Genomic DNA, 17,321 nt, shown 5'->3' on the forward strand with positions numbered 1-17,321 from the left:
TACCAAATTTGAAAGTTAATCGTTTTCAAAAATTAACGATTCGAATAATACGAGTAGAAAATTGCGCATTTATTTAAATGCACCAGGAAATGGTTTTAGAATCATACAGAGAATGTTAAACTATGACAAGAGCAGAAGCTAGAATATCTCATCCACTATTGAAGGTTGTTTGATGACATCTTATTGGCTTACGACTGCATCAGAAATGGTATTTAACAACAACTTAACTACCTACATTAGTCTTGGATTTTTTTTTTCGTTAGAATCGTTGAACCAATAGAATTAAAGCATATTTTACGCGGTAACTATGGAAGTCGAAAATGTGTCATAGATGGATATTCAAAATCAGGGCGAGTGACACATTCTGCGGTATTAACCACGATGGTGCATATTTTTTACAATTTTTATACTTGAAACTATAACGCGCAGTAGAAAGAAAAGCGTCCTCCCTATTCAATCGTTTATTGTACAGTAATGCAAGAATACATAACGGAGTGAAAAAACGAATTTTACACACTACTGTGTGAAACCTCAACTTATAGTTCTTAGTTGTGCAATGAGTACGCTACAGCTTACACTCTTATACCAACACTCCTCCTTAAGCTGTTCGGGTGATGCCCATTGCAGTCCGGTTACGCTCGAGCTTGATGCGCTCCAACGGTTTGGTTAGACCATCCGCCAGTTGTTCGTCGGTGCTCACGTTGCTCAGCGTCACAACGTTTTGCTCCAACGCCTCACGGATGTAGTGGTGTCTGATGTCTATGTGCTTGGTACGCGGCGTATAACCACCATTTTTGGCCACGCAGATAGCACTTTGGTTGTCGCAGCGAAGAGGTAAAGGACGAGTTTTACCAAACTCGGAGATGAGACCTCTCCACCATGCAGCTTCTTGAACCGAGGCAGAAAGAGCCATGTACTCTGCCTCGCACGACGATAGTGCGACAGTTGGTTGTCGCTTGCAGCACCACGAGACTGCTCTTCCTTGGAAAGTGAACAAGTAGCCACTTGTTGACTTCCGGTCGTCCAAGTCTGCAGCCCAGTTGGCATCGGTGTTTCCCACAAGTTCCGATTCGGGGGATTTTGTGTAACACAGCTTCATCTTCGACGATCCTCGTACGTATCGCAGCAGGTGCTTGACAGCTTCCCAATGTTTCTCACCAGCGCATGTGTTGAAGCGACTAAGATGGTTCACAGCGAATAGTATATCAGGGCGTGTGCACTGGGCCAAATACATGAGTGCTCCAACGGCCTCCTGATAAGGAACGTTCTTCATCCTGTCAATTTCCTCGGTCGTCTTCGGCGACATGTCCTTTGCCAGGCGTTCACTTGTGTTCATCGGTGTTGACACGGCCTTACAATTTTGCATGTTGAATCTAGCGAGCAGGGATTCAATATACGGTTCCTGGTCGAGGGAAATGGTACTGTCCGTACGGGTTATTCAGATTCCTAGGCAACAGCTGGCTGTTCCTAAATCCTTCATCTGGAACATGGACTTTAGCTTGGACTTGACTTCGTTCTTCAGGTTGTCGTCATTCGAGAAAAGAACTACGTCGTCAACGTAAACTGCTACAAACAACATTTCTCTACCGTTTAGACGATAGTAGAGACAGGTGTCGTACTTCGAAGGTTTGAGTCCCAGCTTTTTCAAAGCTGTATCAAGTTTGCAGTTCCACGTCCGGCTTGACTGCTTTAGGCCATACAGTGCTTTGTTTAGGCGACACACCTTGGTTCGGTCGGCATCTTGAAAGCACGGAGGCTGCTCCATAAAGATTTCTTCTTTGAGCTCGCTTTGCAGGAATGCAGTCGTCGCATCCATCTGTTCCACCGACAAATCATGTTTCGCTGCTAAGGCGAACAAGTACCGCAACGAGCTGTGGCGCACGACTGGGGAATAAGTCTCGTCATAGTCGACCCCCCTGCGTTGCGAGTACCCTTTAATTACTAAGCGGGCTTTGTGTCGGTCGATGTTGCCATTTGCGTCGTGCTTGGTTTTAAAAACCCATTTACATTTGATCGCTTTGCGACCAGGTGGCAACTCGGTCAAAGTCCGTGTATTGTTCCGAATAAGTGCCTGGTATTCTTGTTGCATTGCCTTCGTCCAGCATTCGGCGTCTTCTCTCGAAAGCGCTTCCTGGTGAGAAACCGGGTCGTCTTCGATCTCCTTTTGGCCGGCGAATGACGATGCAGCCACCTCGCCGAAATTGACCTTGGATTCAGCTACAGGGTCAGCCAAATTTTCGCCATAATGATCGATTGCGTTCGGACCAGTTTGCTGTAAAGAATTAGAACGCGGCAGACCTTTCTTCGGAACTTGAAAATCATTGTACTTACGTGGAAGTACGTGCTCCCTACCGCTTCGCCTCAACACCTGTGACTGAGGTGGTTTTGAAGATTTGCGCGGCGGGAGCACGGAGGTCACTGCGTCAGATTCGAAACCTCGGAATACTTCGTCGTCACTGATGTCGCCACGAAAAGTTTCTGTGGCATCAGAAAAGAACTCCTCGTCGTCAGTTTCTTCGTTGACTTCCTCCTGCCGATCTCCAACTTTCGCTGTTGGGCCCATCGACACCTCTTCGTCGAAATCCAGTAGAACCACAGTTCCTTGTTCGCGGCTTGCGATTTTCGGGGCACCTTCATCAATGAAGGTCACTTCTCGGCTTACGAATATTTTTCGCGACTTCGGGTCATAGAGCTTATACCCTTTCGTGAGCTCGTCGAAGACGACCAGGATACACTCGTGAGATTTTGGATCCCACTTCCTACGTCGTTGTTTCGGAATTTGAACCATAGTTCTCGTGCCGAAAATCCTGATGTTCGACAAATCCGGCTTTTTGCCTGTCCAGATCTCCTCAGGGGTCGAATCATGTCCGCGGGTCGGGGACCGGTTGATCAGGTACACAGAGGTATTGACCGCCTCGGCCCAAAACGACTTCTCCAGCCCTGCCTGATGTATGTTGCGCGCTCCACTATTGAACGATTGGCTCGCTCCGCCATTCCGTTCTGTTCCGGCGTGTATGCGTTCGACTTCTGATGTTGGATCCCATTCTTCTTCAGATAATTCTCAAAACCGGCGTTAACAAACTCTTTGCCATTGTCGCTGCGGAGGGTTTTCAGTTTTTGTCCCGAGAGGCGTTCCGCCATCGCGTGAAAAACTTTAAAGACACTAAGCACTTCCGTCTCAGTCTTTGTTTTCAAAAAATAAACCCACATTTTGCGAGAAAAATCATCTACAAAGGCTAGATAATACCGACTTTTACCTATTGATGTCACTTCCATCGGACCACAAATGTCCGTATGGACTAATTCGAGCAAACTCGACGCGCGTGAACCCGTTTTTCCGAACGGTAGCCTACAATGTTTTCCCATTGGGCATACAACACAATCACTTTTATCGTTTTGTCCGACAATTTTAATTCCGTTCACTAAACCGGTGGCTAACTTTTTTACACTGTCATTGTTCAAGTGTCCAAGTCTCTTGTGCCACATACTAAGACTTCCGGCAGACGAACATGTTAGAGCACTAGAATCCCGTTTTTGCTCAACACGAAATAGATCATCTTCGCGGTTAGCAGTGACCACAACTTCACCATCGCTGTTCACTATCTTGCACCCAGAGTTCGCAAAAATAACTGAATATCCTTTTTTTACTATCTGGTTTACCGATATTAAGTTCACCGACAGTTCCGGTACCAGTTGCACTTCACTCACTAAAACGTCATCACTATTGCACTTGGGATGCAAGGTGGCAGTACCAGTGCCAGTCACTTTCATATTACCTCCGTTCGCAGCTATGACATTTCCGGTTGCTGGCCTGATGTCATCCAAAAACTCACTGTTGCCAGTCATGTGGGCACTTGCCCCAGAGTCTACATACCAGCCGTTTTTGTTTGTTATCGCCGAAAAGGAGAACACTGTACTGAGTGCATTTTGCTTCTTCTTGGCACCATCAGCATTTGCACTTGCACCTCTACACTCACGAGCAATATGCCCGTATTTGCCACACTGTCGACACTTCGGACCTTTCGATGTAGTGGTGTGGTTTTGTTTGAACTTACCACCACTTCCAGAGAACTTTTTCGCGGTCAGGGCGGAGTCGTTTCCGGGAGATTGTACCTCTTGCAATAATTTTGTTTTTATTGCATCACCGGTAATTGGGGTTCCGGAGTTTTCTAACGCCATCATCATAGGGCGATACTCCTCTGGCAATCCGGCGAGCAGGAGGGTTCCAATCTATTCTTCGGATATGGGAAATCCGATTCCATCCAGTTGATGTGCGGTCGTTATGATCCGGTTGACATAATCACTCATCGAATCGCAGGAGGCGAGCTCGGTTTTGATCAATTTATGCAACAAACCTACGCGCCGCGTTAGCCCCGTGTCCTCGAAAGCCGTCTCCAATTTTTGCCAAACATCCCGCGCGGTTGCGGCATCGCGAACGTGCACGTAGTTTACCGGGTCCAAGAGGAGAATTATTTTGGCTCGGGCTTTGCGATTTTTATCCGGATCGATGTCTTCCTCTGTTCCGTCCGCCTTACGACCTGGTTTTACCGTACACCAGAGATCCTCCAGCTCAAGGTAAGTTTGCACCGCAAACTTCCATGTCGCCCAATTTTCGCGACCGATTAGGCGCTCGATTCCGGGAAGGCTCGAAACATTACCGACGCTCATTTTCACGGTTCGCAAACTCGCGAAAAAACTTTTTACGACCGAAAAAACTGTACGAGAAAAAAACAACGTGTTTTATAGGCCCATAACCTATAGGGAGAGATAACGCGCAGTAGAAAGAAAAGCGTCCTCCCTATTCAAACGTTTATTGTACAGTAATGCAAGAATACATAACGGAGTGAAAAAACGAATTTTACACCCTACTGTGTGAAACCTCAACTTATAGTTCTTAGTTGTGCAATGAGTACGCTACAGCTTACACTCTTATACCAACAGAAACCAAGGCGTGTAAAGCTTCAGGTGTGTTCTTATACCAATGCACGGAATCGTCCATCTTGTGACAGGCAATCGTAATCGTAGGCATGGTAGGCGAACAATTTGCTGTCAAAAAACGCTCCCCCACCAATGAGAAACTTTTGGTACCCCTTACCTACTTTTCCTCAATATGCATCCACCCGTAGCTGGAGGCACTCTGCTTGAAACAGCTCATATTTAAGGTATACTAGACAGTATGTTGTTCAAAAATAAACGAAAAAAAAAGATGACATGAGATAAGCATGTCACGGAAGATGGATAATCATATATTAGTCAATGAAAGGCTTAAGTGAAAAAAAAACGATGGTATATTAAATAGCTGCATGATGAACGTAAGAGTGACTCGAGTTGATCTGACGAACATGACTAAACTGATTCCAATAGATGTGGTAAACCTGACTCAATTTTATCTTAGATATAGCATATCTTGGTAATAGGCAAAGTGGAAGATGGGTTGTGGAGACCAGATTTCATTTCAATAAAGAATAGCGAGGATAGGTTTTTTTCTCAAGGAATAACGTACTTAATGATAACTTGATAAAGCTTAACAAAAGATGGCATGGATAAGCATGTCCCAATTTGAATGTAAAAGATGGCATGAATAAGCATGGCCCAATTCGAATTATGCGAAAGATGGCATGAATAATCATGACCCAATTTTATTTTTAAAGTAAAATATGAAGAAGCATAACTTAAGTCAAGAGCACAAGACGGCATGAATAAGCATGACCCTATTTGTCCTAAAAAATATGAATTAAGATATGCATGTTCTTATTTTGGTTAAATTAAAAGATAGAATGAGATAAGCATGACCACATTTGAATTACATGAAAAAAAAAGTCATGAAAAAGCATGACCCTTGAAAAGATGCAATGAAAAAGCATGACCCTATTTGCATTAAAGAAAAGATGGCATGAATAAGCATGACGCTATTTCATTTTAAAAAAAAGACGGCATGAAATAAGCATGACCCTATTTGCATTAAATAAAAGACGGCATGAGATAAGCATGACCCTATTTGAATTACATAAAAGAAGGCATGAAAAAGCATGACCCTATTTGAATTAATAAAAGATGGCATTAATAAGCATGACTAAGGTTGCCAGAATTTTTTCTACTCTCATCCGGGCCTAGCAATTCCGGGCATTTTTTCAAAAAAACCTGGCAAAATCCGGGCATGGTTTTCAATTTTTCAAATCCAAAAACCGGGCAAAAACCGGGCAAAATTTAGGTGTTATTATATATAAAAGCAAAGAAAAAATGCCAAAAAATGAAATTAATGTTTTATTAATGTAATTGCAGACTTCCAAAAACTTTTTGGAACACTTAAATATTTAAAAGTTTATAAAACTAAATCAGCGAAATTATTTGAATCAACCGTTGAAAATTTCCATACCGTTAATCGATTTTGCTGAAACTTACTCAAAAACTTTTTTTTTTTGGTTTCTTTGTGAAAATTGTGAAAAAAATCCGGGCAATATCCGGACTTTTTTCACGATATCCGGGCAACCGGGCCGGACCGGGCTTTCTCGAAATTTTGCATCAAATATCCGGGCAAACCCGGATAAAACCGAGCAATCTGGCAAGCTTAAGCATGACCCTATTTGGAAAAAAAGACGGCATGAAATAAGCATGACTCTATTTGAATTAAATAAAAGACGACATGAGATAAGCATGACCCTATTTGTATTACATAAAAGAAGGCATGAGATAAGCATGACCCTATTTGAATTAATTACAAGATAGCATGGAAAATCATGATCAAGTAAGAAAACTTGAAAGATGGCATGAGATAAGCATGACCCTTATTAATTCCAGCAAAAGACGACATGGATAGGCATGACCCACTGAATGATGTAATAACAGATAACATGATGAAACATTAAATAAAAGAAGGCATGAGTAAGCATGACCCAATTGTGATAAAAAAAGACAGCATGAACAAGCATGATCTCATTCATTAACAATAAAAAAATGATAACGATAGGGATTACCCATTGAATAATGAATTGAAAGACAACATACCATTGGCGAAAGATTGTCTGAAGAGTTAAGGGATAATAGGCGGCAGTCGAGAGTCATACGTACAAGAGTCAAGTGTCAAAGTTCTAGAGCAAAGTTATTGTAATCAAGAGTCAAAGTTGAAGAATTCAGAGTCTAATGTCTTAGGCCACAAGATGAAAGTCAGCAGAGCTGAGGGATAATAGTCGGAAGCCGAGAGTCATACGTTCAAAAGTCAAGCGGCAAATGTCAAAGTACTAGAGTCAAGATATGGTAATCATGAGTCATGGTTTAACACTTAAGAGTCTAATGTCTAAGGCCACGAGATGAAAGTCAAGATCAAGAGTTAAGCATCAAATGTCAAAGTTCTGAACAAAAAATGGAAATCAAGTGTCAAGGTTGAACAGTGAAGAGTCTTATGTCTTAGGCCACGAGTTGAAAGTCAAGGGCTAAGATGTCGGAAGTCGAGAGGCTTAGGTTCAAAAGTCAAGCGTCAAAGGTCAAAGTTCTAGAGTGGAGAAATGGAAATCAAGAGTCAAAGTTATACATTTATGAGTCTTATGTCTAAGGCCACGAGTTGAAAGTCAAGAGCTAAGGGCTAATAGTCGTGAATCATAGGCTCACGGTTCTAAAGAGTCAAGAGATGGAAAGGAAGAGTCAAAGTTAAACAGTTAAGGGTTAATTGCTTTAGGCCACGAATTGAAAATCGAGAGGTTAGATTTAAAAGTCTAAAGTCAATAGTCTAAGGTTCATAAGTCAAGCTTCAAATGTCATGGTTTTAGAGTTAAGAAATGGAAATCAAGAGTCAAGGTTGAACAGTTAAGAGTCTTATGTCTTAGGCCACGAGTTGAAAGTCAAGAGCTAAGGGATAATAGTCGGAAGTCGAGAGTCATAGGTTTAAGAATCAAGCTTCAAATGACATGGTTTTAGAGTCGAGAAATGGAAATCAAGAGTCAAGGTTGAACAATTAAGAGGCTTATGTCTAGGCTACGAGTTGAAAGTCAAGAGCTAAGGGATAATAGTCGAAAGTTGAGATTCATACGTTCAATAGTGGAAGATCAAGAGTCAAGGTTGAACAATGAAGTGTCTGATGTCTTAGGCCACGAGTTGAAAGTAAATAGATAACGGATAATAGTCGGAAGTCGAGAGTCATAGGTTTGAGGATCAAGCTTCAAATGTCATGGTTTTAGAGTCAAGAAATGGAAATCAAGAGTCAAGGTTGAACAGTTTAAAGTCATTTGCCTCAGGCCACGAGTTGAAAGTCGATAGATAACGGATAATAGTCGGAAGTCGAGAGTCATAGGTTTGAGGATCAAGCTTCAAATGTCATGGTTTTAGAGTCAAGAAATGGAAATCAAGAGTCAAGGTTGAACAGTTTAAAGTCATTTGCCTCAGGCCACGAGTTGAAAGTCGAAAGATAACGGATAATAGTCGGAAGTCGAGAGTCATAGGTTTAAGAATCAAGCTTCAAATGTCATGGTTTTAGAGTCGAGAAATGGAAATCAAGAGTCAAGGTTGAACAATTTAGAGGCTTATGTCTAGGCTACGAGTTGAAAGTCAAGAGCTAAGGGATAATAGTCGGAAGTTGAGATTCATACGTTCAATAGTGGAAGATCAAGAGTCAAGGTTGAACAGTGAAGTGTCTGATGTCTTAGGCCACGAGTTGAAAGTAAATAGATAACGGATAATAGTCGGAAGTCGAGAGTCATAGGCTCAAGAGTCAAGCTTTAAATGTCAAGGTTTTAGAGTCATCAATTGGAAATCGAAAGTACAGGTTCACCAGCCAAGAGTCTAAGGTCTCGGTTACGAGTTGAAAGTCAAGAGCTAAGGGATAATAGTCGAAAGTTGAGATTCAGACGTTCAAGAGTGGAAGAAATGGAAATCAAGAGTCAAGGTTGAACAGTGAAGAGTCTGATGTCTTAGGCCACAAGATAAAAGTAAAGAGATTGCGGATAATAGTCGGAAGTCGATAGTCATAGGCTCAAGAGTCAAGCTTCAAATGTTAAGGTTAGAGTCAAGAAATGGAAATCGAAAGTACAGGTTCAGGGCCGTAGGAAGAACCGGGGGGGGTTTTGGTGAAATTTTTTTTCCTATGATTTTTTGCCCAACACGAATAAAAAAAATTAAACAAATTATGATTGTAACTATATGATTATTAATTTTAAAGCACTCATTAATAGTTTTCGTATGAAATCGTAACTTTAGAATAGACACGAATACCACAAGGATGGTTAAGTGTCATTAATAAAACCTGAAAAAAGTAACTTTAGGAAATTGGTCCTTAAGCGTGAGCTAAACTTTTTAATAAGGCAGAAAATACGAAATTTTCTTTTATCGATGGTTAAATTTTTTTAATTTGTTTAAAAGACTGGTAGATCAAAGTTATATTTGATTTGAGCATAGAATAAGTTCATTTTAGGGAAGCCTTCAATTTCTTTAAAAAGTATTATTCTATATCAAACAAATTCTAAATCAAACAAGTCCAATCTTCTTATTTCTTTAGCAAATTCCAAGGTTCTAACCTTTGATGAAAATAAATAAAATGTTCCAAAAAAACAGTTAGAGATAAAAAAAAAATCCCGAATCAAATTTGCTTGATGCGAACTTAAACTAAATATATGATTTTAGTTTGAAATTTGGCTTTAAAAAAAAACTGCACCATAAATAATATTAAACAATACACCGGAAAATATTGAATTTTGTGCAAATTTTTTAGGTGAAGATTAGGTATGTTTTATTAACAGGAAATTTTTTTTCATAAAGAATCAATTCCATGATAAAAATCCTGTGGATGAATTTTTTTAAATATAATTTTGGATATTTTGCATGAATCAAAACTTAAAAAATTAACTCAAATTCTACTTTATATTTGTGAATATCAGCTTAGTTGTGTGTACAAACTAATTCTGATTACCTAACAAAAATTGAAATCTGTAAATTTCATTGACAAGAAAAAAATTCAGTTCATGTTCTCTTGAATTTTCCAACAATTTTATGTTGATTGAAAAACTCATTCACTAGCTAATTTTTTTTCTGATTTTCAAATCGGAATTCAAAAATTGAACTCTGAATCTGTTTTCGAATTTCTATACGATTTCTGAAATGTACAAAAAATACGATTCCCGAATCTTAATTCCAGATCAGATTTTCATGAGCCTAGTCTTTGAGCCCTCATTCATGAATCTTTTATTTAAATTTTGTGTTGCTGGTTTAATCTTAATTCATAATTTCAATTATTTATTTTAAATGTGTTTCGTAAATCTAATTTAAAATGTGAATTTCAAATGATGAATCTGAATCTGAGTTTTCAATTTTGGTTCGCCACTTAGAAACTTTAAATGTTTAAATTTTGTGTTTGAATAATGTTTAGGAACTTCGAATTTGAATATAAAACAAAATTCTTTTTTTCATATTCGGAAAACTATTATCAAAATAATGAAAATGCATGTGATTTCCGAAAAACATGATAGAAATTTAATACGAAATGCAAAACCAAATTTGAACCAGGATTTCAGAAACCACTTTCCACTGCTAATTTCGTATGAGTATTCGAACTGAAAATCAAAAATTCTAAACTTGATATTGAATCAGAAATACGAAAATATGTAAAAATACCATTTTGGATATGGAATATGCAACCAGAGCCTCCGAAATGGGTTTGGTTTAAAATTTAATATTCAGACCTGAATTTCTATGATAAGGTTGTCAGATTTCTCAGTTTTAATTTTATTGGCCCGGATATTTAATATAAAATTTGGAAAAAGTGCAGTCCGACCCGCTTGCACGGAGTTCATTGGAAAAGTCCGAATTTTGTCCTGGTTTGTTCTCATACTCATTCTTAAATCAGAAAAAAATTTATGTAAAACCATCCAAAATTTTTACAGCAAGTTTCAAAGAAATAATCAGAAAGGTTTTTTAAAGTTTTTCTTTTAGATTTTCGTTGTGCAATTCCTAGGTTTGGATCAAAATTGTCCTGTATTGCCTAGATTTTGGTTGACAATTATGAAATCAAATACCCAGATTTTGCCAGGTTTTTATAAAAAACAGCCCGGATTTATCCGGCCCGGTTAGTGCTGAAATAAATCTGACAACCTTATTCTATGAACAAGTGAGAAATTTTTTAAAAACTGTAGCAAAATTTTGTGCTTGGGATGCGTTTTTGAGGTTTTTGCATTAGTTTTTAGTCCAGATAGTTACTCTTGAATATCTTTGCTCTATTATCATAATTTTATTATGAATTTAAAATTTTGATTATAGAGTAGAATACCTTGCTTGCTTTTTTGGACCCTCATGGGGGGGGGGTTTAACCCCCAAAACCCCCCCCCCCCCGTTCCTACGGCCATGTACAGGTTCAACAGTCAAGAGTCTAATGTCTTGGCTACGAGTTGAAAGTCTAGAACTAAGGGATAGATGTTGAAAGTCGAACGAGTCATTCAAGAGTCAAGCGTCAAAGTCTAATGTCTTAGACCACGAGTTGAAAGTAAATAGATAACGGATAATAGTCGGAAGTCGAGAGGCTTCAAAAGTCAAGCGTTAAAGGTCAAAGTTCTAGAGTGGAGAAATGGAAATCAAGAGTCAAAGTTATACATTTATGAGTCTTATGTCTAAGGCCACGAGTTGAAAGTCAAGAGCTAAGGGCTAATAGTCGTGAATCATAGGTTCACGGTTCTTAAGAGTCAAGAGATGGAAAAGAAGAGTCAAAGTTAAACATTTAAGGTTTTATTGCTTCAGGCGACGAGTTGAAAATCGAGAGGTTAGGTTTACAAGTCTAAAGTCAATAGTGTATGGTCCATGAGTCAAGCATCGAATGACAGGGTTCTAGAGGTAAATAAAGACATCTAGAGTCGAGGTTCAACAGTTAAGATATTAAGGTTAAGGGCCACGGGTTGAAAATCAAGATCTTATCCTCAAGAAACAGCAGTTCAAATAAAGCGTTGAAAGTAGAGAGTGCTAAAAATGACCATCTGTTTTTCAATCAACTTGGAGAATAATTCGATTCAAAAAGGTTTAAAATCCTCAGTAATGCTTTTACGACGTCAATCAAATAGTTCGTGATAGAGTTTTAAATTTAGACAAATTATTCAAGATATACTGTTTATATTGTAATCAATAAACATTGCACATTTAGGGAATTAGAAGGTTTCGAGAAACACAAAATTAAATGTCTTTTAAATATACAATTTTGTTAGCTAGAGTAGAGAAAGGGGCGAATGTGGTAGTGTAGTGTAGGAATAAAAGAATTTCTTAAACATATATAAAAATGGGTGTTTAAGAATATACGAGTTTTGATGGTTGATCGTTTATTGTACAAATTTGAGTTTAATTTCTGATCGTGTACTGTATGATGTTACGTTGATAAATTCTGTGTGTAATGTAAGTGTATTGATGTTTGACACTTATGCGAAAATCCATCAATCGATAAAAGTATTGGTGAACGGACAAACGATCAACACGCATATAGTGAAATATAAAGCTCGATATAGGATTTTGAGTTAGGCTTCTTCTCTGTGAGAGTCAGTCTATAAACTAGTTTCAGAGAACAGAGTTGTGTCGGTTGTGTCCGCTAAGATGCGCTTAAGCGAACCGAGGAAATCGAAGTTTCGAGTTACCACAGACACATAGTTCATACGTGGGTAATGGTGTTACAAAGAAAACTCCTCCATTTTTATAGATAAATAAGATAGCAAGAAGAAAAGGGTTTTGTAAGGGAGCCCCGTTCCGTAAAAGTGAGATTCTCGAAACTGTTATACAAATAATCTCTGACCCGAAAACACTCGGATACCAAATTTTACTTTATTCCGACCGTCAGTTTATACGTGATGGTGTTACAATGAAGCCCTCTCCATTTTTAAATATAATAGATAATAATAATCAACAAATAACAACATGTGGACGACCATGCCAACGACTGAAAATGTATGATCAATTATGTCGTGGAATGTATTTTTCGACACTAATTTTAAATGCTGAAAATTAGCGCTTTTCGATACTGTTTCCAGTGTGAAAATGTTCACTTGTCAACACTTAATTGCAAAAGAAGCTTGTTTTGAGAATTTAGCTGAACTTGATCAGAAATTCAAGAAAGTTCCACCACTAATCGTTCTTCCACAGCCAGAACTTGTTTATGCCTGAGTCCCTGAGAATAATAATACACCATTATCGCACCTTGAGTGTCAATATGACATTCTTCGCTTTAAATCGCTTTATCTCTCTTGTTTCAATCGAATCAATTTGAATAAAATTTTCATTTTTGGTAACCTCGTTACGTAACTCACATACATATGTTTCTCAAACAACATTCAGACGCAACATTTCGCTTTTCCGTTATTCAAAGGGTAAACAAATTCTTGTTTTGGAAAAATTACTTTAGATCAGCTACGAAATGCTCAAAAAATGTTCTCCTAATGTCCAAGAAAGCTGAAGTTAGAAGGTGTACGTTGAGACCACAGATATTTTTTTAATTGTTTTAGACCATGACTACAAAAAATGCAAAAATGTGATTACAAATCCGTAATTTCAATCATTGAACTGTCAAAAGTGTTTACATCACACTAGATAAATTTTGAAAAGATGATAAAAAGCAACGTAATTTGGCACATTTTTGCATTTTTCGATTTTAAAAATATGAAACACAGAGTTTTTGACGAAATTTCAAAGGTAGCTGTTTTGTGAACCTCTTGTCAATTTGTAATTTCTCAGATTTTTTAACAATTGAATTAAACTTTTTCCTGAGTTTTGAGTATATTCAAGCAAGATTTTATATAAATGTTCACCAAAAAGACAATTCCATTCCGATTCATGTGGTGTAGGGGATTCTAACCATAGTGAACAGCTATAATATGTGAATTACATCATTGTTTCATGTTCGAACACTACAAAAATCTATTTCCTAGTTGGCTGGAACTTGAAAAACTAAATAAAAACGTTTAAAAATGCATTAAAAAAAAAAATTGCCAAAAGCTGAAAACCAGCCATTGAAGGGGCACAATGAGAACCCCTACTGGGGCAGTATTTATAAGCAACATTAATCGGGGCACGATGAGCGTTTTCGGCCTTTGAATCAGATGAAGTCGATGAAGTCAGAGGAATCGTAGATTCATCAAACAAAACATTTATAAAAAATCTAGGTCTGTTTGTAGAATAAAAACAATTCACACACGCTCATACATTATGTTTCTAGTGCTTTTTTGGCGGCTGATGCTACTAGCCGTATAATGTAACAATCAAAAAAAAAATCGATCATGAATTGTAAATGAACAAAAAAATCACCTCGAACAGAAATCGAACTCTAGCTTTTTGATTACCTTTCCGACACCTTACAAATAGGCCAAGCTGTAGCTCTATAATTCAGTTGACTACATCGAGCTGAATTCGCAGCTAGATTATATGGTAGAAAACTCTCATCGCCCCGATTGATAGTGCTCTGTTCACCCCGAGCCAACAAATTTAAGTAAAAACTTTTTATAAAATTGATTAAAGAGAAAAATCAAAAATTTTATGATGGTGAAAATTGAAAAACAATGTGTACATCATGTTGCAGTGCATACATTATAGATCAAGATTATTTAAAGATCATAAAAGCTTATTTTGTGGTGCTCAAAAATTATAATATTTTCGTCACTTAAGAACCTAGCAGGTTTTTTTTCTAAACATTAATAATATTTAAATAAATATTAATAATTAATAATAATAAGATTCCATTTTTTGTGAAAAAAATAATACTCTAGGAATTACGAAACAAATCCTCATGACATTTTTTTTTTTAATACGTATTTATTGTTGAAAAGAGAAGTGCTCATTATACCCCGGGAGCTCGTTATGTCATTATCTCTCCTAATTGCATTAGCGCTCCATTAGCTTACAAAAATATACAAAAAATGTGATATACATTCTGAATACTCATTTTTCAGAGCAAACTACCATTAGCAGTTGCTGGGTCAAAAGGAAAGGAATTCATGGGCTGTCTTCGAAATCATCCCTAGACAAAAAAGACATCTAGAAATCCAAAGAACGGATTGTCCAATTTGTGGGCGCCGAATGCCAACAATGTTTTTTTACGAAAAGTTTAAACAGTTTTCACAATTGATCGATCGTTTTTGATGTAAAGCGCTACAATTTTAATATAAATCGACTAACAGCTAATATGTCACTAAATTACGTTTTGAAGTTGTGATTATCTGTCAAAATTGGCTGAAAAATGACGGATTTATCCGACGTTTATATCGAATACTTACACCAAGGTAGCAGCCCCTGTTACAAGTAGGTATATAACCAAAAGTCACTTATTAAATAAGATTTGGAATGACCAATGAAAAGTTTTGATTGAAGTTATAGCTATGACTGATTACAATCCTTCTTGAAAAAAATTAATGAAAGTTAACCTCTGATATTGATTTTATGTAAACATTAAGGACCGCGAAGATATCTACAGGGTGTCCTTTTATGTCTAAGCACGGTTTAAAAATAACAGTATAAACACAATTCAATTAAAAATTAGATTCAAGTCAATCGTAGGTCAGTGATCGAATTTAATTAGACCCAATCTTACCTTGGCACAATGGAGGATGCTGAGAGGAGATCCCACGTTTTGGCCAAATCCCGAACAGAGACAGTTTTCTTTCTGGCGTAAGTACGCATGACTATCCAAACCAAAATTTTGTCAACGGATCCAGTTTTTGTTCAGATTTTACAAACTATATATCTTTTGATCGAATGTTGTGTTTTATTATGTTGTTTTAATGAAATATCACTATTAAATTCATAACATATCAGAAAAAAACACACTAACGTCAAATGAAAAAACGAGTTATCTTGTATTTCTTAGGAAATGTCTTTAAAAAATTTCATTTGAATAAACACATTATCATGTTTTCCGTAAATAAACGGTACCTTAATCAAATACCCGGAACTTGTCTCCTGGATTTCAATTTCGTTCTTCATGAAAATCATCCTTTTTTGGAGCACATCTCGAGACAGGTTGCACACAAACACTATACATAGGAATAGGGCTAAATGTGGAAGTCGTTTCGGCCACGTGGATCCGGCAAAACCGGAAGCAGTATAGCACCTTAATTAGAATGTCATAAACACTCACCTGGCTAGGCAATGGGTTTTTTTTTCCATACCTCCTGTTCGGTTGTATAATTTCTAGCGAGTTGTTAAACTTGCCGTAGTGCTTTTGCAGCCGTTCTGCAATAGAGCCTGGTCCTGCTTCTGTTTCTCCGCTTCTCTTCGCCGTTTTCAGGTCCAACCACACCCCATTTGGAATCGGTGACGTTTGCCAGGGCATCTACCTTGTAGGTGTTTGTTGCCTTTTCGCCCGGTCGTCCGAGGAAAATTGAAATTAAGATAAAAACTCATCCGGGTGAGATCTGATTTAAATTTAAATGAAAACTCATTTAGTTTATCCAGGCAGGGAAGCTGGGTTGAAAAAATCGCTAAAATTGCAAATGGACCCAACCGAGGGAAAATGTAGTGAGTTGGCTAAAATAGAATTTTTCCATCGGGCAAAATTGACAGTTAACATTGGCAACGATGGTTTTCATTAAGGTTGTCGAGAGGTCGTTTTGAAGAAAAAAAAAAGGAAAATTCGAAGGATCTCCAAGTGCACTGAATTTTTCAGTCGTTTACAATTCCGTTTCGTTGAAATAAGATTTTTTTTCTTAGAAAAACTGATTCATAACAAACAACTTTTTTTTCTTAAAATTGTTATAGGAATTAGGAAATCAATTTCATTTTATTCAGGGACGAGTGGTTTATGGAAAAAGGATTGATATAGATTACGTTTAGAAATGATTTCTAGGCCTTTACTTATAATTATGTTTATAGTCTGGGAAATTATCTAACGTTTTTCAATTTCAACTCATTTGAGCTAGACCCAGTTGAGCACAGACATTTTGCGCCAGATGTCTTCAGATTTCCACTTAAATTTAAAATTGATACATTCTTGATTATCAATTGCTATGATTTTTTGCAGAATTATTAATTTGTGTTTCCTGATATAATTCAGGGTTAGATTTTCCGCGAAAAAAGATTAAAACGATATTTCATACACATCACTTTGACATTTTGCAAGAAAAATCAAGAAAAATATTTTAACAGATAGGATTACGGACTTATTTTGGACCACCTTGTCAAGCTCTCTTATGAAATAACTAATTATGAAAAAAATTTAGTGCATTACATCAAGTGCCTGTGCTTCAACCATATTTGTTAATAAATTTCATGATTAGTTGCTTTATGAGAGAGCTATACAAGGTGGTTCAAAATAAGTCCGAATATCCTTGTTGAAGTAAATCCTTATCTGCAGTCCTAGGTTTCATTGCTAGCATTCATTCTAT

At 37.5% G+C, this 17,321-nt stretch overlaps 1 protein-coding gene across 1 annotated transcript; it reads right to left on the bottom strand.

The window, feature by feature from the left end:
• Window positions 1–598: 598 nt before the first annotated feature.
• Window positions 599–1,366, bottom strand: LOC129753144 (uncharacterized). The gene has a single exon (XM_055748943.1). It carries the CDS (start codon window positions 1,364–1,366, stop codon window positions 599–601), a length of 768 nt encoding a protein of 255 aa, XP_055604918.1.
• Between the last annotated feature and the right edge of the window lie 15,955 nt (window positions 1,367–17,321).

This window comes from Uranotaenia lowii, chromosome 3 (assembly GCF_029784155.1).
Source record: "Uranotaenia lowii strain MFRU-FL chromosome 3, ASM2978415v1, whole genome shotgun sequence".
Taxonomy (NCBI): domain Eukaryota; kingdom Metazoa; phylum Arthropoda; class Insecta; order Diptera; family Culicidae; genus Uranotaenia; species Uranotaenia lowii.

Bases quoted from the DNA above. Each gene is read 5' to 3' on its own strand.
- LOC129753144 (XM_055748943.1), bottom strand. From the start codon at position 1,366: ATGCAAAATTGTAAGGCCGTGTCAACACCGATGAACACAAGTGAACGC.